At 40.4% G+C, this 26648-nt stretch overlaps 2 protein-coding genes across 2 annotated transcripts; both read right to left on the bottom strand.

The window, feature by feature from the left end:
* Positions 1-303: 303 nt before the first annotated feature.
* Positions 304-1290, bottom strand: or30bt1 (odorant receptor family 30, subfamily BT, member 1; the record flags this gene model as incomplete). Its single annotated transcript, XM_079387461.1, has 1 exon — positions 304-1290. One exon carries the CDS (start codon positions 1288-1290, stop codon positions 304-306), a length of 987 nt encoding a protein of 328 aa, XP_079243587.1.
* A 22358-nt stretch (positions 1291-23648) lies between these two features.
* Positions 23649-24662, bottom strand: LOC306851303 (olfactory receptor 1M1-like; the record flags this gene model as incomplete). The annotated part of the gene is made up of 1 exon (XM_079387460.1): positions 23649-24662. Exon 1 carries the CDS (start codon positions 24657-24659, stop codon positions 23649-23651), a length of 1011 nt encoding a protein of 336 aa, XP_079243586.1. The 5' UTR covers positions 24660-24662.
* Positions 24663-26648: the final 1986 nt, after the last annotated feature.

The following is a 26648-nucleotide window of genomic DNA, read 5'->3' as shown; positions in this document are numbered from 1 at the left end:
ATCACAAAATTACAGCTATTGACTTGTCTTACAAATAAATAAATAAATAATGTGCAAATGATGTTGCTTCCGCTGGGAGCAGATGTTTCGTTTTTTCTTTTTGACTTTGTTTTTCTAAATATAGTTTAGTTGAAATATAGCTAGTTTATCATTTTCAAAATATATATCAGACTCCAATGATACAAATTTTGTGGATAAAACTGATGAAATAGTATCTTCTCACAGTTACTCTACTAATTTAGTATGTTTACATCTGATACTATTTTGTTTTTGTTTCTTCTAATGTATGACTGCTGTATTCATTTACATGCATACAGTGGATACATTCACTTTTGTTGGAATAAATAGGGGATTCACTGAAACCTTTATCCTTTTGAGTAAGGTTTCCTTCACATCTTTAGTTCTTAAACAGTAAATGAGGGGGTTGATCATGGGTGGAAACAGACTATACAGCATAATAATGACTAAGCGCAAATCAGTGCTGAAATTGATACCAATGTTGCTAGACAAATAAATAAAACACCTGGGTAAGAAAAAGAGAGCAATTATGATGAGCTGAGGACTGCAGGTGGAGAAAGTCTTCAGCCTTGCTTGAGTGCTCGATATACGCAGAACTGCTACAATAATAGCGCAGTAAGAGAAAACAATGAAGGCCAGAGGACTGAGCAACACAACCATAGCAAATGCAAAGGCTGGAACACCGTACAGTGCTCTGTTAGTGCATGCAAGTGATGTGATAGAAATGTGATCACAGTAACAGTGTATAATTGTGATTCCTGCACAGTAAGGCAGAGGGTAAGCCCTTATTGCCATCATTAAAGGGCATGCGTGTGTTAGCACCCATGCAGCCAGACAAAGACAGAAAATGTTTAACTTTGTGACTATATTAGAATATCTTAGGGGATTACAGATGGCTACATACCTATCATAGGCCATTATTGCCAGGATAGCAGAACTGACTGAACCAAAATAGTGCACAAAATACATTTGAATGAAGCAACCAGTGAATGAAATACTACCTGCCTGGAACCAGTATCTAGCAATAATCTTTGGTAAGGTAGTGGTGCTGAATAATATGTCACTTACAACCAGGTTTAAGATTATAAAATACATAGGTTTATGAAGGCATTTTTCTAGAGTAAAAAGTGCTATAAAAATTCCATTCCCCACTAAGATGCACATATAGACAAAAAGCAGCAGAGCAGCCACTGCACCATAGTATTCTTGCTGAAGCCCAGGAAAACCAACGATATAAAAGTCCTTAACAAAGCTGATGTTTCCTGCTGACATCATGATCTGATGGCTGAATGAAAAAAAAGAATAATTAGAACAGTGTACAACATTTTACAATATTACAACATTAAAATACAACATTGGATCACAGAATGATAACAGCATTTTATCATTTTTAAAAAACAAAACAAAATACAATAAGGAACAAAAAGGATCACATTATCATCTAATCAAGTTTTTGAACTGGAAAAGTATCCGAGTTGATCTCTATATCAGTAAAATTATTTACTTACAATACACAGTACGTCTTTTTACACTCTCCAAAAATATGTTAAAGTCAAAGATATTTAAGGCACATTTTGTCCCTCTTAATAAGGCGGGGAATTTTGTGGTTGGTCGATGACACTGACCATATGCCTCTTGCGTTTCTTATTGGCTACTGACTAGTGGCCAAAGGAATTAACTAACTTACCTATTTTTTCTACGGAGTGTCTATTTACACTAAGTGCAAATAGCCCATCTTGTTGGCAAAGGCTATTTACACTAACTCCGCCCATTAACGCGTGACTGCGTTAGTCAACAATAAAAAAAGAAGTTAGCTCAACATCAGTTTCAGTGGTATAGATGGTAAGGCGCATGCTTTTTGACGCGATCCACCCGAGTTTGAGCCCACCTTTTGCCAAACATTTTTTTTTCTCCCTTTTCAAATCTCATATCGCATCAGAAAGGCATTTATTTTCAATAAAAATGAAGGAAATAATCAAAAAGTTGAAAATAAAGTATTGGGTAGGGTTAGGGTAGGTGTAGGGAGGGCTTTATTGTCCCAATAAGGTGGCATCCATTTAATAAATTTGAATTAAAATGATAATTTACACTCAGTACGTTATTATTGCGTACTGTTTTATAATGTACTACAATACTGAGGTGCAGATAATTGCCACTATTTGCAATAAGTAGTATAAATAGCAGGAAATCTTGCTATTTTAACATAGTGTAAATAGCGTCTATCGCTATTTACACTTAGTGCAAATAGCCGCTGCCTTTTTTACTATTGCTTTTAGTATACTGAGACTGAAGGTTATTTTAATGACAAATTAGAACCAAACCAGACAGTTACTGAAGTGCACAGGACAGACTCAATGACGGCTGTGAATCACCGTCATGTGGCCTGCTGTCAGTGGACTATACTAATTATACAAATGTGTCATTAAAAAGTGTAAATGTAAATAATGTTTTGTTAAATTTGCAATTTAAAAAAATGTTTGGCATTGGCAATTTTATACGCACTCCGAACTATAACGGACAATAGACAATTGGTGTTATGTGTATTAAAAAGGGATAGCTTTATTTTTAGCATGAGTTGAATAGGTTTGCACATTAAGCATAATCTTTAAATCACATTTAGGGGTAAGTTATCACTTGAAAACCGGATAATGAAAGAAACTAATTGACCTTGAGTATACTTTACGTAGAATATGTGGTAAAGTAAACCTGAATATTTACTTTGAATAAGACAATCATACTTTTAGAGTGATTCGTGTAAAGAAAAGAGATAAATAATCACAGTATACTCCACTGACAGCAGGCCACATGACGGTGATTCCCAGTGCTATCACTTATTTTAATAATCTCTCCACTGGGATTATTTGGAAGTTTCTAGGCCAATTATACCACAAATTAATTAATCATTTAATAATTTAGCACGGTTGGGGAAGTCACACTGCCCAGGTCTGTGTCTCTAAGGTACATAAATTAATAACCTATAATAATTAACTTTTGCTTAGGTGACAGTAAACAAAGCAGGATTTTCGTGAATGGTTTCCCCTACTTGCATCAGATGGTCATCAAAGGCCATCAGTGACACTTTGCTTTAACAGCATTATGGGCCTCAGTCTTTCGGTCTGTTTTTTCCTCCTCTTCTCTTTGTTGATTATTATTGAGATGTATGCAGTCTCTCTCTGGACCTTTACTTTGTAATTGCTAGGTGATAATCATTGAAATTAGTTGTAAACATCATAATAGCAACTGTTTTGTTGCTGATTAACTGTAAGTAACGTGCAAACAGTTGCCATAAAAAGCGTCTTTTCCCCGGTGTCTTAATTTCCTACTTCTTGTTCTTTGTCCCTGAAGAGGCAGGCCTCCTTCATGATCACTGAGTGACATTTTGTTTATCAAACATTAGTTTGTTTCTATGTTCTATGTCAGCTCATTAACAGCTGAAGTTTGAAAAACAAAAAGTTACCCTGGAGCAAAAACGCTTTCAATCGATGATGCAATTATTTCTTCACATTAATTCTTAATTTGTTTGCAATGTGGGCAAAAGTGCATATTGCCCAGAGCTTAGAGGGGCCTGCAACGATGCCACAACAACTTGATCTTGAATGCTATTTTCGATAAGTAGTGGTTGTCCTTATGACACAGTAAAAAAAGAAAAAAAGCTGAGTAGTTGAGTAGCCTATTTAGGCAGTAGGGGCCTAGCTGAATAGCATTGCATGATATTGTTAATAATGAATCAAGACATTTGGAGGATTGTTGTTGTTTTTCCTACAGTCTCTCCCAGAATCTGACCCAGCTCAATACTATTGTGTTATTTGCAACATATTCCCTTATTCATGTATCAGTTTATCTAGTGAAACTGATACTTTGATGTGCTACTTTTAGAGAGGTTGCCCCTAAATAAATATGATGATAACAAAAATTAAGAAATTAAGATTTACATGTGTAGACATTATTTATCAATAAACAGGATTAAATTAAGCTTGCATCAATAAATTGATATCTTAATTGAAACGTGGATCCCGTTGCAATCGACATCCTTGCACTCATATAATAAGCACAGTAAAAAGCCTTTATTCTAAGACAGGGCTACATATTAAAAAGACACCAACGCATATCAGCCCAAACAGGCCTTCGTCAGGGTGTTAAGCCCAAGACACACTGCACGATTTTCTGCTGTCCCAGACTAGTTTCCGAAAGACAAATAATAATTGTTGCTGCTACCAAAAGCTATATATATATATATATATATATATACATACATACACACAGGTGCTGGTCTTAAAATTAGAATATCATGAAAAAGTTGATTTATTTCAGTAATACCATTCAAAAAGTGAAACTTGTATATTAGATTCATTCATTACACACAGACTGATATATTTCAAATGTTTATTTCCTTTAATTTTGATGATTATATCTGACAACTAATGAAAGTCCCAAATTCAGTATCTCAGAAAATTAGAATATTGTGAAAATGTTCAATATTGAAGACACCTGGTGCCATACTCTAATCAGCTAATTAACTCAAAACACCTGCAAAAGCCTTTAAATGGTCTCTCAGTCTAGTTCTGTAGGCTACACAATCATGGGGAAGACTGCTGACTTGACAGTTGTCCAAAAGATGACCATTGACACCTTGGACAAGGAGGGCAAGACACAAAAGGTCATTGCTAAAGAGGCTGGCTGTTCACAGAGCTCTGTGTCCAAGCACATTAATAGAGAGGCGAAGGGAAGGACAAGATGTGGTAGAAAAAAGTGTACAAGCAATAGAGATAACCGCACCCTGGAGAGGATTGTGAAACAAAACCCATTCAAAAATGTGGGGGAGATTCACAAAGAGTGGACTGCAGCTGGAGTCAGTGCTTCAAGAACCACCACGCACAGACGCATGCAAGACATGGGTTTCAGCTGTCGCATTCCTTGTGTCAAGCCACTCTTGAACAAGAGACAGCGTCAGAAGCGTATTGACTGGACTGCTGTTGAGTGGTCCAAAGTTATGTTCTCTGATATAAGTAAATTTTGCATTTCCTTTGGAAATCAAGGTCCCAGAGTCTGGAGGAAGAGAGGAGAGGCACACAATCCACGTTGATGTTGTTATGGTACGTATGCACGCATGTTGTTGTGAGCGCGCACGTACAGAGAGTGAAGAGGGATGGTCGCTCTACCGCTGTGTACTGCATTAACGTGTTCATCCCCTTAATTTTGTGACGGGACCAGAGTGTTCTGTTTCTATTCTGCACTCGCTCTTTTACATGTGTGTGAGACGAGTATGCTGATGAAGAAACTACCATAAAGGCTCGTGGGACAACCAGCTGACTGCCTCGAGTTTTCATTCTCTCTCCCTCAGCTTCCTGTTTTCTCCGGGTAGACTCTAACTCTCTGGCCCGCGTTACAAATTGGCGCCCGAACAACTGGATTCTTACCGACCATCGTTTGTTTTCCTCTATGTGGATATATATATTTTTTTTGCTCTATTTTTTTTTTGGAAGAGGATTTTCGTTGTGGGAGGTTTTGTTGCGCTGCAGCCGCCAGACCGTGCTGACTAGCTTGCTAACTAGGGGGACCATGCGGTTGGTGCGTGTCTGATTTTCGAGTACTGTTTATGCGCTTCCTTGACTGTTTGTTTATATTCATGGATCGCACGACTATTTACTGGTTTGAGAGTTTGCGCTACCTTTTCGATATTTTTCAATGGCTGAACTGTAATTGAGAATTGAATTGTATCGCACTTTGTCAGCATATGACAGAACGAGACTGAATTTTTTTTTTCTTCTTCGTTCATCGGGCGTTGGTGTGACAAATATCAGTGCGGTACATTTATGTGAAAATTGAGGACAGGGAAAGGAACTGAGCAGGTGAACTGAACATAACAGTTTTTCACCTCTCCTCTTCTCGTGTTTTGGACCGTGCACACCTGTTCATTTCAAAGGCACGGGGGGACTAACGTTTTTTTTTTTTTTTTTTTTTAAAGAAAAGGAAAAGGGGACGGAAAATTTGCGCGGACACTGGGTAAATTTTTGCTTTGTCTTTGGTGTAATTCGAGAGTGTTTCACTATTTATTTTTTCTGAAGTGTCAAATTGTATTACAGTGCTGAGAGAATATCTCTGACTGCTGTAATAGAGAGGAAAAAAGGTTTATGTTGAGACATTACAGGAAAATATTGGTGATTATTTCCTGTGGGTGTGTATAAGCAACTTTGTTGAACTGTTATTGCTTTTGACTCTAATATTTGGGACATTTGCTGTTTTCCCATTTGTTTCAGTCGAATAATTGACTGTATTTTTGTACAAAATGGCTACTCACCCTGACTTTCAGTTTGACCTTACTGACTGGCCCACTGTCGATGACTCCTGTCCACAGCAGGGGGTGTCGCAACATTCTGTTGGTGACTTAAAGGCTCAAGTATAGCTGTTACAAGCAGAAGTAGCAGTGTTGCAATGGTGTGTTCGTGATTCGATTGACCTACAAAGAGGCATGTTGGATCGCCTGGAGCAGCGGGAGTGTACCGCACCTTATACCCCACAACCAGCTCCTTTGGCCAGCTCAACACCTTACAGCGTGGCACAGGCTACTTCGACAGCTCAAGGGTCAGTGCCAGTCAGTGATACTCATAGTAATGCACCTATATTTGCTTGGCCGCTGGCAGTGGATGTGAATACCACAACAAATGCACTTACTTCTATACTTTACCAATCACGGCTAGAGCCGCCCGTGTTTGCTGCAGATGGCTCCCTGAATCCTGAGGACTGGCTTCAGTCAGTTAATGTTTACAGGGCCTCCCTGGATCTCACGGATGCCCAAATTCTCCTCGAGCTCCCACGTTTCCTTTCAAAAGAGCCAAAAAAATGGTTTACCATCCTTAGCACACATGTGACCACTTGGTCTCAGTTCTGTGAGTTTTTTAAGACTGTCTTTCTGCCTTCGGACAATCAAGAACGTGTCCTGAGGGGCATTCTAGACCGCATGCAAATGCCTGATGAGCCACTGCCGACTTTTGTCCGCTCACATGTTGGGTGAGTTTCGTAAGCTAAAGACCCCTCCACCCCAACAAGAGCAAATAGATTTGATACGGAAGCATGTGCTTGAAAAATACAGAGTCGCCCTTTATGGCACACCCGTACCATCAGTCATGGATCTTCTTTTACGGGCTCATGAGCTTCATGCAGTCCTTGGTCCAAGTGTTGGGTGTCCACCTCAGACACAGGCTAGCAGTGCGCCCGCCAGAGAGGTGCACTGTTTCAAATGCTCCTTGCCTGGATTCACCACTCGTACTTGCCCAAACTGTAGTTTAAAGGCGAAGCCACGTTTGCAACCAACGGAGCCTCAGGAACTACAGGAAGATGCCATCAGTAGAGTGCTTGAAATGGGAAGGACGGATGGCTCTGACCAGGCCATTGGGGAAGGAAGAGTAGTTTCCGACTTCAACCAGAGGGGAAACTTCAGGGGAGGGAGGACGTTCAGACGGGGCAATCCTCCCTCCAGGTAAATGTGCCTCGCTTGCCTGATGCTTTCATAACGGATCAGCCTACTTTGTGTCATGTGGAGGATGTAGTTTCTACGTCATATTGGAACACTCCGTTCAGAGTGAAGGTTAATCTTTATGGACAAGCCTTTGACGCAACTCTTGACACTGGGGCTTCCCTATCTGCGGTGAAATCAGTGGTTGTCCGGAGTATTCCTGGGGGGACACGCGGATGAAACCGTGGTCTGCTCCTCCTATTCAGCTTGCAGATGGAGCATCCTGCTGCCCGTTAGGTATAATTTGGTTGTCATTGGGTTTTATGGGTCAGCGCTTCTATCATCGCTTTGCTGTTCTTCAGAGTCTTTCTTCTCCTGTCGTTCTGGGAATGGATTTTATGTTGAGATCTTCAGTCTCTCTTCATGTGCCTTCCAGAACAGTGGTCCTTGGGGATGGGAAAGAGCCTCTTGAGGAGTTAGAGGGTGCAGACTTGATGCCTAATCCTGGTTTGTCGTGCTTGGGAGTCAGTTTTTCGGCCCTTGCTGAAAAAGTTGGGGAGGCATCTCTAAATAATGAACAAAAAGGAAAAATGACGGAGCTTCTTGAGACTTTCAGTGGATTGTTTGACGGACATTTGGGACACACTTCTCTTGTAGAGCATGAGATCATTACTGGTGATGCAAAACCAGTTCACCTTGCCCCTTACCGCACTTCTCCTGCTAAAAAGGAGCTCATTGAGTCCCAGATCAAGGATATGTTAAGAGAGGGAATAATTGAACCTGCCTCTGGTCCCTGGGCTGCTCCAGTCGTAATCGTCCCAAAACAATCAGGAGAGCCCAGGTTCTGTGTTGATTATCGTGCTCTCAATAAGCTCACGGTAAAGGACTCTTATCCTCTCCCGAGGATTGATGAATCGCTCGACTTTCTGGCTAGAGGAACCTTCATCTCCACTATTGACTTGGCCAGAGGCTACTGGCAAGTGGCGGTAGCAGAGAACTCGAAGCCTATGACTGCGTTCATTTCCCACTGTGGGTTATTTCAGTTTCGAGTCTTACCTTTTGGATTGTGCAACGCCTCCGCCACATTCCAAAGGCTGATGAACTCTGTCCTTGCGGGTCTCATTTATAAGTCGTGTGCCGTCTACTTGGACGATATTGTCGTGGCATCGCCTACTTTTGAGCAGCACCTTATTGACTTGAGAGAGCTTCTTACCAGGCTGGAATCTGCGGGGCTGTCTGTTAAGCTGGAAAAGTGCCAGTTCTGCAGGAGCGAGCTCACTTTTTCTCGGTTACAGTGTCACTGCAGAAGGTATCCTGCCAAATGAGGGAAAAGTGAGGGCTGTGACTGATTTCAAAACTCCTACTTGCGTAAAACAAGTCAGGCAGTTTCTAGGACTAACCAGCTACTACAGACGTTTTATCAATGATTATGCACGCCATGCTGAGCCACTCTTTGCGCTTACTAGGACGGATGTTCCCTTTGTATGGTCCAGTGAATGTCAGGCAGCCATGGAATTTCTTAAAGGCAGGCTGACTTCTGCACCTGTTTTGAGGTTTCCTTTCTTTGTCCATACGGATGCGTGTGACGTTGGGCTTGGTGCTGCCCTCATGCAGAGGGACAACAACGGCAGGGATGTCGTAGTAGCCTATGCGAGTCGTGCCCTTCATAAGTCTGAGAGACCGTATTCTACTCCGGAAAAAGAATGTTTGGCCGTCATATGGGCTCTTGAACACTTCCGTCCGTATATAGAGCGTCTTCACGTTACAATTTTTTCAGACCACAGCAGCCTGAGATGGCTGATGTCTCGCCCAAACCTCTCTGGCCGGCTGGCTAGATGGTCTCTCCGATTACAGGATTTTGACTTTGACATTGTTCATAAGCCTGGGACAAGCAATCAAGTGCCAGATGCTCTTTCTCGTAACCCTGTTCCTTCCTGTGAGTCACCTTTGGGAATTCTCCCTGATTATGCCATTATTGGGGGTCTTGACCTGCGTACTTTACCCCCTGTGATTTTTTCGGATCGGGAGCACCTCAGGCAAATGCAACTTAATGATCCAGATACGGGAAAACTTCTGCGGATGTTGGAAGGACAAGATGAGAATTGTGATGGATTGTCTCAGTATGTGATCCAGGATGGACTTCTGTACTTCGTGGATGACAAAGTGTCCTGTAATCTTCACCCCATGAAACGCCTTAAACTGTATGCTCCCACGGCTATGAAAAGGAGTTTAATGGAATATTACCATGATCATCCAATGGCTGGACACTTGGGGATGACGAAAACGATAGCGAGACTGAAGCTTCGTTTTTACTGGCCAAGGTTATCGTCCGATGCTAAGCAGTATGTAGCCTCCTGTGCTGTATGCCAATTCACAAAACCGAGCCAGAGGAAACCAGCGGGGTTTATGATTCCCATCTGCCCGCAAAAACCTTGGGAGTATACAGGGGTGGACTTCGTAGGGCCCTTGCCGCGCACACCCTGCGGGAATGCGTATGTCCTAGTCTTCGTGGACTATTTTTCAAAGTGGGTGGAGGTTCGTGCGGTGAAAGAAGCAACGGCCCGAGTCGCCGCCAGCAAACTGCTGAGTGAGGTTTTTGCACGGCACGGTGTGCCTACCAATCTGATTTCAGACAGAGGATCTCCATTTGTCAGTGAACTCTTCAATCACGTACTCACCACCCTGGGGTCAGAACATAGACTTACGACTGCGTACCACCACCAAACGAATGCGACGGAGAGGGTGAATCGTTCATTGAAGACCGCCATCCGTGCTTACGTCAGTAACAAACACACTGCTTGGGATCGTTACCTGCCCCAAATTTGCTTTGCCTTGAGAACGGCACCTCATGAAAGCAGCGGACATAGTCCAGCCATGTTATTGTACGGACGTGAATTGAATACTCCTCTCGACATCATCACTCAGCCAAACAGTGAGGGGACGGATGAACCAGGAATTCCTTACCCTGAAAGCTTGGAGTTGTCTATCAGAGAAGCGCATGATCACGCTAGGTCCTTTTTGGATGAAAGCCATGCCAAAAGGAAAAAGTATTATGACCAAAGACGTCGTCCTGTCTCTTACTCGGTTGGTGAGTTGGTCAGAGTAAAAACTCATCCTCGGTCAGATGCTCTTGCAAACTTCACTTCTAAGCTGGCACCTGTATATGCAGGCCCTTATCGTATTGCACAAAAGCTGTCAGAGTTGAACTACAGACTCACTGATGTGAATACTGGAGCAGACGCGGGTGTATTTCATGTCGTAAATCTGCTGCCTTTTCGTACCTGGGATCCACTTGTTGAACCAGAGACTGTGCCTGCAGACAGTTCTACTATTGAGGCTACGGCTGGCAGTTCATTGTTAGCTGAAATGCCTGAGGAAGTGAGTGGTAGTTCTACCAACGTGAATTTAACAGGCTCCCAACGTGAGGATGACTATAGTCGCACGGTAACCTCCAGTATTCATGACCTGCCAGGAAGTGGGGACGGTGATGATTGGTTGCCCGACAAACATGTTGACTTGGAGAATCAAAACATTGACGTGACTGTGGGTGGTGGTCTGGACAGACACCACTATGACTTAAGACCTCAACGTGTACCTAGAATTACTTCTGACTGGACATCTAATAGGTGGACGAATGCGTATCACACTGACAGACTAGACCTTAAATAGTGTGTTGATTCTAACCGTGATTTCATATAGTTTGTTGAATGCTTTGAGTTTAATAAGGTCTGCTACTTGTGTGAAAGAAACAAGAGGCCATTAGCTTAAATACTCAGTCTGTTGACATGTTGTTCCAAAAAAAAAAAAAAATATGACAGATGATACTGTCCTTAGAACAGTCCTTTATTTTATTGATGGTTGGTTTCAAGCAGTTTTCATTTGTGTGCAATATTCTATTACAGATTGTATTTTGGTCTATTTCTACTGTCATGTATGCAAGTGTGTGCCTAATTAATACATGCCCTGTATGGTTTTGTATTTTGACAACTTTTCATGTCTGAGGTTGTTTAAAATAATGTTGTACTCAGTTGTGTACGGCTGAGGACAGCCTTTATCTACCTGGGGGGGATCTGTAACGGCCACAAATACCAATGTGCCTTTAAGAGAACTTCTGTTGTTGTATGTTGTTATGGTACGTATGCACGCATGTTGTTGTGAGCGCACGTACAGAGAGTGAAGAGGGATGGTCGCTCTACCGCTGTGTACTGCATTAACGTGTTCATCCCCTTAATTTTGTGACGGGACCAGAGTGTTTTGTTTCTATTCTGCACTCGCTCTTTTACATGTGTGTGAGATGAGTATGCTGATGAAGAAACTACCATAAAGGCTCGTGGGACAACCAGCTGACTGCCTCGAGTTTTCATTCTCTCTCCCTCAGCTTTCTGTTTTCTCCGGGTAGACTCTCTGGCCCGCGTTACACACTGCCGTGTGGGAAGCTCTGACACAGAAAAACACTTTAGATACGTAAGAGAAAGCTGTACAATGTAAGTGCATCATGTTTTGTTCTTGAATGGAGGCCTAATCTGTCAGCACAAGAGCAGGTTCAGTTTTTAGAGTGAATGAAATTTTGAAGCATATATATGCAGTATGAAAGTACTTGTTTTACCGTGGTGGGGATTATTATGAGAAATTTTTTTTTTTTTTTTTTTTTTTTTAACAGAAATTCTGAGCTGCTGCATGAACTTATGCATGAACATTCATCAAACATATCAGGTGCGAATTCTGGTTCTGGTCCTAATGACTGTAAAAAAACTGTAATGCTTAAGATTTAATAATTACCTTATTTATACATATATTTCAAGGCTGCAATTTGGAAAACCTTTAATGCTGCTCAAATGGAGGTCAAGGGGACTATGAAGAGGTGGCAGATCAAAAGGGTGGACTTCAGGAGACAGACACACTCTGTGAGTTTAAAAGTCCCATCTCTTTAACCTTCCATACACATGACACACTATCACATTTCTATCATTCAAATCCCTTAAAGTATTTTTATGCTGCACCAATTAGTTTAAGCAGCAACACTTCCCATAATATCTAATGTACTTGTTAATTTGTAAGAAGAATGTCATCAATTCTTATATTAGTCGCTTATTTACTGTCTCACCCTTATCCCTAGGTTACAGTAATCAGCTGATCGAGCAGGTATCCAGACCAGACGTTGGACCTGCTCCTGGGAATCACCACAACACATCCCTGAATATCAGCGGAGACCATGTCAACAAGATGACAGATCCCCTGTGAAGACCTCATTGATGGCCCCAGCACAGATCATCAGCAAAGAGAGGACCAGACAAGCCCTCTGCACAGACCCTTTTTTACCAGCTTCACCTACTGGTGATGTTTCTTCAAGCAGAAGAAGTTGGATGAAATATTCTGAATGGCATCAATCCACAATCTGACTTGTGATGCAGCCTGGAATAATCACACCACATTCATTCATTTGGTCAGAGGAGAACTGGTTTCCTGACTGAGCCTGCTCTTGTTTGGGTTCCTTGTCACTGTTGCCTTTTGTCTTGCTTAGTTGAAGACACCTAATATTCAGCAATATTATTGACTTGACTACACTGATGCCATTTGATAAGAACTGAACTGAATTATGACACAATATATATGTATATATATGTGTGTGTGTGTGTGTGTGTGTGTGTGTGTGTGTGTGTGTATATATACATATATATATATATATATATATATATATATATATATATATATATATATACAGTAAATATAATTTACTTGTTACTTTGTGGTTTAAAAAGTGTTAATGTTTATACTGTAGTGCATTTGTTCATTGTTAATATATATTTATATTAAAGTATTTGGTAATTTTATAATAAAAGCCTTTTTAATGTTTTTAAATGGTTGTTTTTGTGTTTCACTGCTGAATTACACTTAACGTGTCAGGGCCAGACCTGGGCCACATAAAATAATAGAAGTCACTCTACAGTATGCGGGCCATATCTGGGCCACGTCAATAAATAAGAGTCATTTTACAGGGCATGGGCCGCATCTGTAACGTTTCTGTTTAGTTTCCTTTCTGCCCATATTTGGTTCTTCCTGTTTTTGTTCGTGTCCTAGTGCTGTTAATTAATTATCGTCATCACCTGTGTTCTATTAATTACCTTGTTTCCTCGTTTGTTCCTCCCCTTTATAAGTCCTCAGTTTTGTCATTATGTTTGTCCGATCTTGAGTTAACAAAGTGTCTAATGTGTGTTGATGCAGCTTATTAAAGATTACTCTTTTTGTTTTCACTTTTCGTTGTGCGCCTCGTGTCTACAACCACTGACGCGTTACAGAAGATCGGACCTCACAGAAGATTACAGCATGCAGAGGAGGCGGTTGGTTTTGGTTCCCCGGAAGGGAGCTCCGGAGATCCACAGCTCGCTTCCCCTGTCCGCCAAGAGTTGGTGGATTCCGCCCGCGGCAAATTGGTTTCCGCCCGCGGCGAAGAGGAAACCGCCGTTCACGGCGAGGAATGTTCCGCCCGCGACGAAGAGGATAACGCCGCAGGAGGCGATGAACGTTACGCCGGCCACGACTAAAGGGGTTCCGCCTGTGGCGAAATGGATGCCGCCGTCCACGGCGAAGAATGTTCCGCCCGCGGTGAGGAGGAAACCGCCGCAACCAGCGATGAACGTTGCGCCGAACACGACGGTGATTCCGCCGCCCACGCATAGGAGGATTCCACTGACACAGAACAGGGGGCTACTGGATGAGGCTCTTCCCCCGGAGTTCTCGGCTCCCGTGCTTTCTCCAGTGTCTGCTTCTCGCCAGTGCCTTCCAGTACCTGCTCCTCGTAAGCGCCCTCCAGTGCCAGCTCCTCGTCAGTGCCCTCCAATTCCTGCACCTCGCAAGTGCCCTCCAGTTCCGGCTCCTCGTAATAGCCCTCCTGAGTTCCCGCTGGTCCCGTCCAGCCGACCTGAGTTCCCGCTGGTTCCGCCCAGCCGTCCTGAAGTCCCGCTGGTTCCGCCCAGCCGTCCTGAAGTCCCGCTGGTCCCGTCCAGCCGTCCTGAAGTCCCTGAAGTCCCGCTGGTCCCGTCCAGCCGTCCTGAAGTCCCGCTGGTCCCGCCCAGCCGTCCTGAAGTTCCAGCTGGTCCCGTCCAGCCCACCTTCGTCTCCGCTGGTTCCGTCCAGCTCCGCACTGCAAGAGCGCCCTCAAGTGCCCGCTCCTCCAGAGCGCCCTCATGTGCCCCCTCCTCCAATATGGCCGCCAGAGGGGAACGTTCCCAAATAAATTTTGGGGGGGGGGGGGGCCATATAGCCTCAGTTTGTGTGGCCAGGCCAAAGGCCAAGGCCACAAAGGACCCAGATCCGCCATGGCCGCCCGAGGACCCTGATCCGCCATGGCCGTCCAAGGACCCAGATCCATCATGGCCTCCCAAGGCCCCTGATCCACCATGGACTCCCGAGTCTCCAGATACGCCATGGCTGCCCAAGCTTCTTGATCCGCCATGGCTGCCCAAGCCTCCTGTCCCGCCATGGCATCCCAAGTCTCCTGATCCGCCATGGCTCCCCGAACCTCCTGATCCGCCATGGCCTCCCGTGTCTCCTGATCCGCCATGGCCTCCCGAATCTCCAGATCGGCCATGGCCTCCCAAGGCTCCAGATCCACCATGGCCTCCCGAGTCTCCAGATCCGCCATGGTCTCCCGAGTCCTCAGATCCGCCCTGGAGGCTTCCCTGTCCTATCCTGACCCTACTCCAGCCTCCAGGACGCCCGCCCCCCCCTCCCCGATGTTACTGTTACGGTGCGGGACGCACCTTCCGGGAGGGGGAGATACTGTAACGTTTCTGTTTAGTTTCCTTTCTGCCCATATTTGGTTCTTCCTGTTTTTGTTCGTGTCCTAGTTCTGTTAATTAATTATCGTCATCACCTGTGTTCTATTAATTACCTTGTTTCCTCGTTTGTTCCTCCCCTTTATAAGTCCTCAGTTTTGCCATTATGTTTGTCCGATCTTGAGTTAACAAAGTGTCTAATGTGTGTTGATGCAGCTTATTAAAGATTACTCTTTTTGTTTTCACTTTTCGTTGTGCGCCTCGTGTCTACAACCATTGACGCGTTACAGCATCTGGGCCAGAGGAAATTGTTTGAGTCGGTTTTTAGTGTGTGGGCCAGTTTTGGGCCGGGGACCCAGCCAGAAGTGACGCAAGGATGTGGCCCAGACAAATTTTGCAATCTGGGTGCCGTTTTCTCTAGTAGTGGAAGCGTTTTGTGCGGTCTCAGGGCAGACATTGCCATAGTTACATAACATAATGGAAATTTATTATAGGAGTTATTTGCTATTTCTTATTTCATGGGACTAGCTTATAGCATAGTGTTCATGTCATACATAGTTAACGATGACATTTTACATGTAATTGTATTTTTACCTGGCAATCCAACTCATACACCATGCTCTGGATTTTTTTTATATCTGTAAAACATTTTTGATGGATCATCCAATGTGAATTCTATTACATTTTAAATTATCTTCATGTTTTCAACACTACCTACATGAGCTCAGTGAAATGTTCTATTAGTCATTAATAATCTGCCTGGTTAAAGCCGACAAAAATAATTTTATTTTAAATTCTTTTTTAAAATCTCTGGCGGCGCCTGCCGTGAAGAGCCGTGGCAGCGGCAGGATTTTGGGAGCATGAGCACCGCTTGCGCACCTCCAGCGAAACCGCCTACTTTCTTGCTATTCACAATTTTAATAAAAGTTTTAATAAATGAGTTTTGTCTACCTCATGTAAGAGATTTAATGTGGTTCGGGTCGGATAACGGGTTGGGTGTTCTGTCAATTACTGTGGGTGCGGGTCTCAAAAAGGTCCCGTGCAGGACTCTGCCTCCAGATGCTGTTGAGGGAACCACTTATTTTTCTCATGGTCACGAGTTTAATTCATAAACAAACCTGTGTGACCATAGCAACCTGGGATTATCAGAGATGGATTTATTAACATTTAATTTTGAATGAAGAGATTATATTATTACAAATTGTAACATTATTAAATTATTTTAACCATAGGCCTAGGCTACCGGACTGTATTGCATGCGATGTAGACAGCATTCGAATGAAGTTTATCATGAATAAATTACATAAAATAAAATAGGCCTACAAGAAAACATTTTTATCCATCCAAAGTCCATTAACTGATCATCTTTTTCCATAACATTTGTTTATTATTATTATTATTGGTTATATAGCCTACTGTAAATGCCGACATGGATTTCTTTATTTAAATTTTCAAAATGTTTTGTCCAAATGTTTCCATCTTGTATTGGCAAATCTTGAGGTTTTGTTGTGCTCAGATTATTCCACATATCCCAGAATTGATTATGGTTCAGTAATCATAACATATTAACTCGTGGGAGTGTGATAATATGTTGGGGCCACCATACATACATATATATATGTATGTGTATATGTATGTCTATGGAGGGAACAACCACGGATATACTAAATGCCTCATTAGCGACTGTTTCTGAAAATGATAGATTGTCATTTCGATCATTTTGTTACAGCAGAATGAAATTAACACAGGTAACTTCTAACCACATTATACACATTAAACTCGTGGCCACGAGAAATGGACGTTGTTCCCATAATTATTGATAGATGCCCTATTCACCTTATTTTGCAACGCGGAAGTAAATATGATGGCGTACTTCCTTATAATGTGTTAGACTTCCGTTTCGCTACCTTGTAAGTAAGGAGCGATGTGGGGAGAACACACAGAGAACACTGTTAAACGCCGTGATGGTAAATATTTACCACACCCGCGGTGTATAACACAGTGGGAGTATGAAATGAAAAAGTGGCCTGCCATAACTTATGAGGACATTTTCAATTATTTTGTGTTGTCGCTCGGAGTAGACGGGTCTTCGATGCGGAATTATAAAAGCACTGAGGCATATTAGTACCTGCACAGCGGAAAAGTCGGTCGAGTGCTGGTACATGAAATAGACAGCGATTTCGTGTTTTTAAAAGCAGACGTGAATGCAAGTCAAAGTGCGCAAATGTGCATTCAGCTTGCAAATGATGAAATGTTTTATCTCTTTCATCTGTGAAAGCACTTGTTGATAGTTTTAAATTAGTAATGACATTTTTTGGTCCTTATCCGTAAACTGATTACTGTACTGTGCAGCATTAGGTTGGATTAATAGCATCCAAAATAAGTTATAAAATAACTTAAATATGTGTTTCCTTTTGTTCCATGAGTTTTGAAAAAGTGACGAATTGGTGTTTATTTACCTAGCACTGCTAAACTGTATCATTTTCAGTGTGTGCGTGTGGGGGTTATCAAAATAAATTGCATCTTGACATTATGATTTGTGTTTGTGTGTGTGCATATACAGGGAGAAAAAAGTAATATAAGATCTTGAAAATATTTGTGTACAAATAGTATATTTAATGGTCTGTGCATTGAGGAAACCACACTGAATAATTCAAAACAACTACACAATGTATCAAATTAAATTAGTAGTGATTAAATTACTAAATTAGTAGCAGTGAATTTGTGGTTTTATATACACAATACTGTACAATAATAATGTACAACTGATTATTTCTAGAACCACTGTCAAATCAGTGGAGTTCAACAACTAATAGTGTAAACACACGCATCCACATTCAGCTCTTGTGCGTGGATTATGATTAAAACAAATGTCTTGCAGGTATTTTTTACGTTTGAACCAGCTATTATGACACCCCCTAACTGCGCAAAGTACGCCAGTCTTTCTGTAGTCCATATTAAAAGTTAACTAGCCTGTAAAATCTACACAGTCGACGCAAAACTACGTAATCACAATACAACTAATATTAGCGGAAGTGCTTTACCGGAAATCTGACACATTATAGTTCGAAAATGGCGGCGTCTGCGTTTACATGAAAAATAAGGTGAATAAGACCGGTCCAGGCACGTAGATGCGGACGCCATCTTGGAACTATATTTTTGACGTCATTCACCATACTGTAGGTTCGCACAGAGCCATTGAGCCGTTCTGTGCAGGATTGTGGCATCTTTCGAATATTCATTGATTACTATGGTGAATGACGTTAAGTATACCGCTACAATATGGCGGATGGCTTACCTATAGCGGCCCATAGAAACAGTCGCTAATGAGGCATTTAGAGTATCTATGGTTGTTCCCTCCATAGACATACATATACACATACATATATATATATATGTGGTGGCCCCAACATATTATCACACTCCCACGAGTTAATATGTTGTGGCCAGGACAAAACTAGTCTAAGTGAACCGAACATATCCCCTCCCGGTCGCAGTATATGCTTCGTTCGACTTTTCGGAGATCATCTACTCTTCCCTGTGGATTACCTCTGACCTACTTTCAATACGATCTGAATTTCTGGCTTTGAATTTTAAATATTGAATTTGATATTCCGAATTTCTTCTTCATCGTGAAAACTTGAAGCTGTATTTTTTTTAAACTGGATATTTGCATTCAAAGAATTCAGAACAAAAAATCTGCTGTTTGAAAATACATGTCTATTAAAAAAACTGCCAATTCAGTTGTTTAATTTCAAATGTTCATTATTCAAGTTGAAAAAAATTCAAATTAAGGACTATGTTAAATGCCACATTATATTCAGTTTTGTTAAATGACACCTGTCAATAATTCAAATGTACACAATTCAAATTCAAATAGTTTTGTCATATTATAAGCTCCATAGTTTAAGCTTTCTTCAAGTTCATTGCCTGCAATGTTTGTGTGTGTGCGTATTCTGTTTTGTGTTATTTTAGCTTAGTAGTGTTGTAGAGTAGCAAATAAACTTTGATTTATAAAGAAATCTTCTGCTATTAGTCTGGTGCTATGTGATTTTCAAGTCTGAAACTATTTGCCAAAGATTGCGTTACCTATGCTAAAGTTACCTATGCTAAAAGTTACCTATGCTCAAAAATTACCTAATCAATTCTGTATTACTGTGACCACGGGAATAATCTGAATCATTAAGACATACTGGTTTTAATGATTGCTGGACAAGTCTTTAATGAGGTATCGTTAATAAGGTATAAGTTGGACGATTGATTAATATCAATTAATCATAAATATCTAATCAATACGACCCGACTTCCAAGAGCTAAAATTAAAATAATAGTTCTAAAATTACTACACTAGCATAACAGAATTTACAAAAAACTCCTATTATTTCCTTGCCATATCATTACTATATAAAGAAAAAAATGTGCCAAAGTTAATTGAAGACGAGTATTCCTCCTCGTCTTCGTCCTCCTTTGTCTCCTAGATCTCTGTCTCCTGGAACTCGGCACTGGAGTGCTCATCTCAGCCTGTAAGACAAACCTTGACTTCACCAACCTTATCCAGCAACCAAAGTATCCTTGTCCATATTACTCACCTGCTCCATCCCGCTCATCTGCTGTGTGTACTTAAATCTAATAACTAACATCTCCGTGTCTGGGTATCCTTCCGTAACACTACCATGCTTGGCCTGTGTAAAATGCTTCACCATTGGATAGTTCATGTTACCAGTCCGTATTGCATATACCTGTGTTCCGCCACTCTATCACGGAACCTCCTCTTGTCCCCCATAAAAACAATTGTACGGACATTCCAACCTACAGACGACATGTGTGGGGTTACAGTTAATAAAATCTGTGATCTCAAATTTATTCCTTTTTCTTTTGTTCTCAAAAGTATTAGACAGGACCATATTTAAGCAAAAATTACATTTACCACAGCTAAAGTCTTAGTGGTAGACAGGGCTCTCAAGTCTCAAGCATTCACTGTGAGACACACACATTTCAACCAGTTCACAAGCTCTAATGCCACATCTTGTTTTCTCATGCTGTGAAGTCACACTATATAGGCTAACATTACTGTTAATGGACGAGGCGAAGGCTTGTAAAGGAAAGTTCTCTGCCAAGTTCACTTGCCTTTGATTAAAGATTAGCCAATGAGAGCTGATGCTGGAGAATACAGCTGCAGCCAAATTTGTGCTAAATAGCTCTCCAACAGCTTTAACTAAGTTTTGGATACCTGAAACTAAAGAAAAGACTAGATAATTGGGAAATCTGATAAAAAACAGACATATTCATCCAAATAAAATAATTATATATATATATATATATATGAAAATACATATGTATGAACATTGTTGAGAAGGTTACTTTGGAAATGTAACCTAATAGGTTACAGATTACAAGTTACTCTATTTAAAATAATAAGTAGTATAACTATTTCAATAGCTTTAAAATGAAAGTGATTCCATTTGATTGCTTTCTGATTATTTTTCTAAATTTCTAACAAATGTTTTCAACATATCAACTGAAACTTTTAAAACAGGCAGGGTTAACCTAACAGTAGTACTCAACAGTAACTGCATTTATTATTGCCACGTTCTTAATTCCAATCGATAAATTTAGTTCAAATAATAAAGGGCTGTTACTAGTAAAAATCCAATCAGTGTCAACAAAAGCCATCAGAGACATCATTACTGAATGCATTTACACTGCAGTTAGCCTACAAATGCATAAAATGTTATGAAATTAATGTTTTAAATTTTGAAGGCAGTAATATGTCAATATGTCAATCAATTAAATGGTACATTTAATATGAAACTAAAACAGACACTAGGTGGCGACAAGTCACTGTCTTAATGAGTGAGTTCAATCCGGATTCCTTAAAATAGTTTATGCTGATTATGAAAATACCACTACTTGTATATGTAGGCCTAATGTGTTAAGAAAAAAAAAAAATCTTTTCATGACAAAATGATTAAAAAAGTTGGCAGGCAGGGGACTTGATCGGGGGGGAGCACGACTTCTTATGTTGAGAGAAGGACATTTATTTCTCGTGGCCATGTGTTTAATGTTTAAAGCTAGGCCTAGGCTATACATTTATTTTTTATTTATTTATTTTTTGATAGCCATTGACTGCCAAGTAAATTCCACTGTCAAGGCCCAGAAAATATAGTCAAAATAGTCCATCTGCCACCAGTGGTTCAATCTGAACTTTATGAAGTGACGAGCATACATTTTGTACGCAAAGAAAATAAAAATAACGACTTTATTCAACAATTCGTCTTCTCTGTGTAAGCGTAGCGCCATTTTAAGGCAGTCTGCAAACAAAAAAACTATATTTTTTAATGTCCATTCTGTCAAGTGCACAATGAAATGATTGGGAGGCAGAGCATCTTTTGATCGAGATTTTTAATGTCTCAAAGATTTCAGAGCTTCATCGTGGATTATATTGCTGTAAACAGATTCCACATCCATTGTCACCATAAGTATTGTTAATTGTCACTATTTTCTTTAAAACTTGTGTGGTGTCTTGAATATAATATAGCAATTCCTTCACAAAAGATTTTATAAAATAATACGGTTTTTAGATATTGGTTAAACAATACATCCATTCCCACTGATAACTGGCCTTCCTGGTGGGTTAACCAAATCTTTGTGAATCTTAGGTAACATATAGAACACCGGTAACACTGGGTTGCAGACTACCAGATAGTCATATTACTTCTGTGAAATCCAATTTTCATGTTTTGCATTAATCATTATCTCATTACAAATTCGCTTCATATTATCCAATGGATTAAAAGACAGCAAGGAGTAATAAGATTAATTATTCAATTGTCGCTTAAACTGGCTACACACTAGATGATTTTCAAATTAAAACCATGAGACCACAGACATGAAGACAGTTCAACCGATTTTTAGCCTTATAGTCCTCTGAACGTGCACACTAGATGAATCGAGCAGACCACGAGACAGCACACTTGAAGATTGTAGGAACGATTTCACAGTGACACGTGATCTCACAGAGATTTGCAAGATCAAACATGACTAGAGAAGAAAAACAAATAGAGGACAATTGACGTTGTCAGCTGGCTCTCCTGGCGCGCATTCTGTTTCATAATGAAAAACAAAGTACACAAAAGAATATGGGTGATGTTCTCTGCTTTCACGGCATGTTTGTGGCTGCCTGCCAGGCTTCAGCTATAGAAGCACACAACATCCGGTGAGTGACACTTGCTCGCTCTCATTGACTATCGTGGGTATCACGTCAGAGGCAGCCCGATCAATTTGAGTTAAGCGACGCTCAGTCTCGATCGGGAGCAGATAAACGATCATAATGACACCACACAATAGAGGATTTTTGGACAAAACAAAAATGGTCTGCAACAAGCCTTGTATAGGGCCACACCCCCTGACCATTCAGGGGTGCAAATCGGCCTTAAAATCCTCTAGTGTGCGGCCAGCCTTAGCTTCCATTCTATATTTGTCTATACTCCATACACACACCGCACCTCCTTTGTCAGCACCTTTTATTATCTCTGGTGGATAACCAGTCCAATGTATCTTTTTGGCTCTTTGTACGATTGTACTGACGAGTTCCTTTGGTCTGAAAAATTCTTTCCACCTCAAAAGACACTTTTTTAGTAAGTGTATTCAGTGTAGGATTATTGTTAATAGGAAAAAAAAAAGTGGACTTTGGACAAAAAGGGCTTGATATTTCGAATTCTTTAACACTGGGAATGTCTGCTGAACTTGATTTTTGGTGATACCACACTTTTAAATGTAGACTGCGGTGAAATCTAAAAAGATCTACCTTGGTTTGAAACTTGTTCCCCGTGTAAATTGGAGCAAAAGAAAATCCTTTGGACAGCACTGATTTGCAGTAATCTGAACGATTGATATCTTAGTTAATGCTTAGCTTTCATTCTTTATTGTACAGCAAATACAGAAATAATAAAAAGTTGAGATGTCACAACAGAGAAACAATAAAAAAGAACCTTATCAACAGATCTCAGACATACTCAAAGGATCCTTGGTTTGCATTATTGAACAATATGAACGAATGATATGAACATATGAACAAATAACAGTTAACAGCATTTGAGTGGATGAAACCAGGGTAACATGAAATATGTCAGCATAATACTGACTGCTCACAAAAATGCATTCAAATAGCTAGTACAATTTTTAATCTATTTTGTTGTTTCTTGGGGTTAGCAATTAAGAACACAGTACATACACACTTAAAATCATATGTATTCATTCATAAAAATTAAACAGCATATCACTGTTGTTCACCTACATGTTAGGAGTGCAGCAGAGTGAATTTAACTGTTTTCTGTTCATACAATTTTATTTTCCACATACTGAATCTAAAAACATAAATGAAAAAAACAAACAAACATAATTTAATTCCTAATGTTGGAAGAACACAAACAATCATTACATTTTGAAATGTTCTTTCTTACAATTCTGTTTTTAAGCATTTTTCGAATTAAGACTCTGATTTCAGCTGTGTTTAAAACATAAATAATGGGATTTAACATTGGTGGAAGAGTAAATGAAAGAGATGCACTGATGACTCTAGCATTGGGAGTGAGAGAAGTAATTGATGAAGCAATGTACATGCATATTACAGGAAGAAAAAATATTCCGACCAACAAAAGGTGAGAAACACAGGTCTTGAGTGCTTTTAAACGTGCTTCCCAAGTTGTAATTTTACTTAACGCAAAAAAAATGCCCAGATATGACAGGACTATAAGAAACAATGGTGCTACAAGGAACAAAGCTGCGATGAGGTTTGTTATAAACATATTAATCGTATTGTCGTTGCATGCCAACCTCAACACTGGTCCATTATCACAATAAAAACTCTGTACCACATTAGATTTACAGAATGAAAGTCGGGTCATCAAAGACACTCCCAGAGCCACCAGAGAAGTGTTAAATACCCATAATACTATAAACACTAAAGACATGACAGTGTTATTCACTATGGCATGATATCTTAAGGGCAAACAAATTGCAATGAAGCGATCAAATGCCAGAAGAACAAGAGTGGCACTTTGCACAGTAATAAAGAAGTTCACAAAAAACATGTTTGTCAAGCAAGCATTGTAGGACATGTACTGTGAGTCAGAAAAAAAAGTCTTCATCATGTTAGGAATCACTGCATTAGTTTCACCTAGGTCAGCCAAGGCCAAATTAAACACACCGATGTACTTTGGACTGTGCAGACTTCGTTCAAGAGCTATAATGAGAAGGACTATAGAGTTCCCAATTACAGCAATAAAATATGCAATAAATAAAAAAATATAGTAATAAGTGCTGTACGGTATACCTGTAAGACCAATGATGAAAAAGTATTCAGGACGAACAATAGACATATTCTGGACAAAATTCACATTTAAAGAACTCATGACAGCTTTGTGCTTGATGTTTTGAACAGCTGAAAATAGAAATTACCATGAAGACATAAGCAAAATTTAGGGAATTCACAAAATTGTCATCTTACTCTTCTAACAATTGTATACACATTATGTAAAGTTTCTGCATAATATTTAAATCACAGAACTGTAAACATGAAGTTATATAGCCAGAGCAAACAAAGACTGTGAAAGTCTGAACACTTGTGAGCTGCTTTGATTTTGAAATTGCTCCATTGTAATTGCTTGCCTTTATTCACTTATGTTGCAAAGCTCATTTGCAACAATTGCGTCATTGAATCCAAATATATCTTCTGATTCATCTCTTGAGATATTTCAGACAACACAATGATTTTTTTCACTAGTCCAGTGATTTAAACCGCGAGTCTGCTTTTGATTTTAACGTCAACAACACGTAATATATATATATATATATATATATATATATATGTATATATATGTATATATATGTGTGTGTGTGTGTGTGTATACAGTGCCCTCCATAAGTATTGGAACAGTAAAGACAAAATTGCTCTGTTGGCTGTGGAGTCAAGCCATTTGCAAATATGATTAAAAGATGAATATGAAACAAAACTACAGAATGTCACATTTTATTATTAGTCGTTTCAACACATACATGTTTTACCAAATAAAAAGAACAGCACTTTTAGAGTTCATCTCACTCATTGATGTGAGCATTAGTATTGGGACAGTTGAACATAACGCAGATATAAAAGATTAAAAGCTATTATTTAGTTGCAGATCCCTTGCACACAATCACAGCAGTGAGTCTGTGACCCATAGACATCACCAGACTCTTGGTCTCATCCTTTGAAATACTTTTCCCAGCCTTTAATGCAGCCAATTCCAATTGTTGCTTGTTTTGGGAAGTTTCTGCCTTTACTCTCCTCTTCAGCTGGTGAAATTCATGTTCAATCGGATTTAAATCTGGAGATTGACTTGGTCAATCTAATACTTTCCATTTCTTTGCCCTTATAAATTCCTTGACTGAACTGGCAGGGTGTTTTGGGTCATTGTCCTGATGCAATATGAAGCACTTCCCAATGAATCTGGTGGCATTTTCTTGAATACTGGTAGGCAAGATGGTTTTGTACCCTTTGTGGTGGGAAGAGCAAATGACAGACACAGTGGGTATGGCGTCAGGCCTCGGAGAGGCTTTTATTAAACAGAAATAATAAAATAAAGTGTCCAAAGGGGATAAAGTGTCCAAAGGGGATAAAGTGTCCAAAATAAACAGGGGATCTGGTGTCCTCGTCGTGCTAAGGGGTTTGAACAAATCATTTTTTGCTTAGATGGAACAGCAGCTACGCTAATTATGTCTCTATTTGTCTCTGTTTCTGCCACAGGATTAACATCCCGTAGTAACTATGAATGACAGAAGCTTCAGTCTGGATCCAATCCCTGAATGATCTGAGATGACCGAACACCTGAGAAAAGATAATGCCAACCCCTCAGAGGATTTCGGAGGATGCCAACGCTCAGACAACATACAGAATTACCAAATGACCACTGGAACCAGTTGAGACCTTACAATCTGACTTTGCTGCAGTTGGAATTGAACTGCTGGTTCGTTTGGCCAGAGGAGAACTGGCCCCCGACTGAGCCTGGTTTCTCCCAAGGTTTTTTTCTCCATTCTGTCTCTGATGGAGTTTTGGTTCATTGCCGCTGTCGCCTCTGGCTTGCTTAGTTGGGGACAATTAATTTCCAGCGATATCGTCGACCTGATTGCAATTTTTTTTCTTTTTTCATTTTACACTATTGACACACTATTTGCTTTTTTTTTTTTTTTTTTTTTGGATGTTGTGCAGTTGCTTTGACACAATTTACATTGTTAAAAGCGCTATATAAATAAAGGTGACTTTGTGAAGGAGGGCAGTGTTCTGGAAGGAAGGGTCCAGGTAAGGGGCGGAGTCTGGCGGCGGCGAATAAGTGCGGCAAATAAGGGACGGGGTGGTGATGATA

The sequence above is a fragment of the Barbus barbus genome, assembly GCF_936440315.1.
Source record: "Barbus barbus genome assembly, chromosome: 31".
NCBI lineage: Eukaryota > Metazoa > Chordata > Actinopteri > Cypriniformes > Cyprinidae > Barbus > Barbus barbus.
The sequence above is the reverse complement of the archived record's forward strand: the minus strand, read 5'-3'. Positions and strand labels throughout refer to the sequence as shown.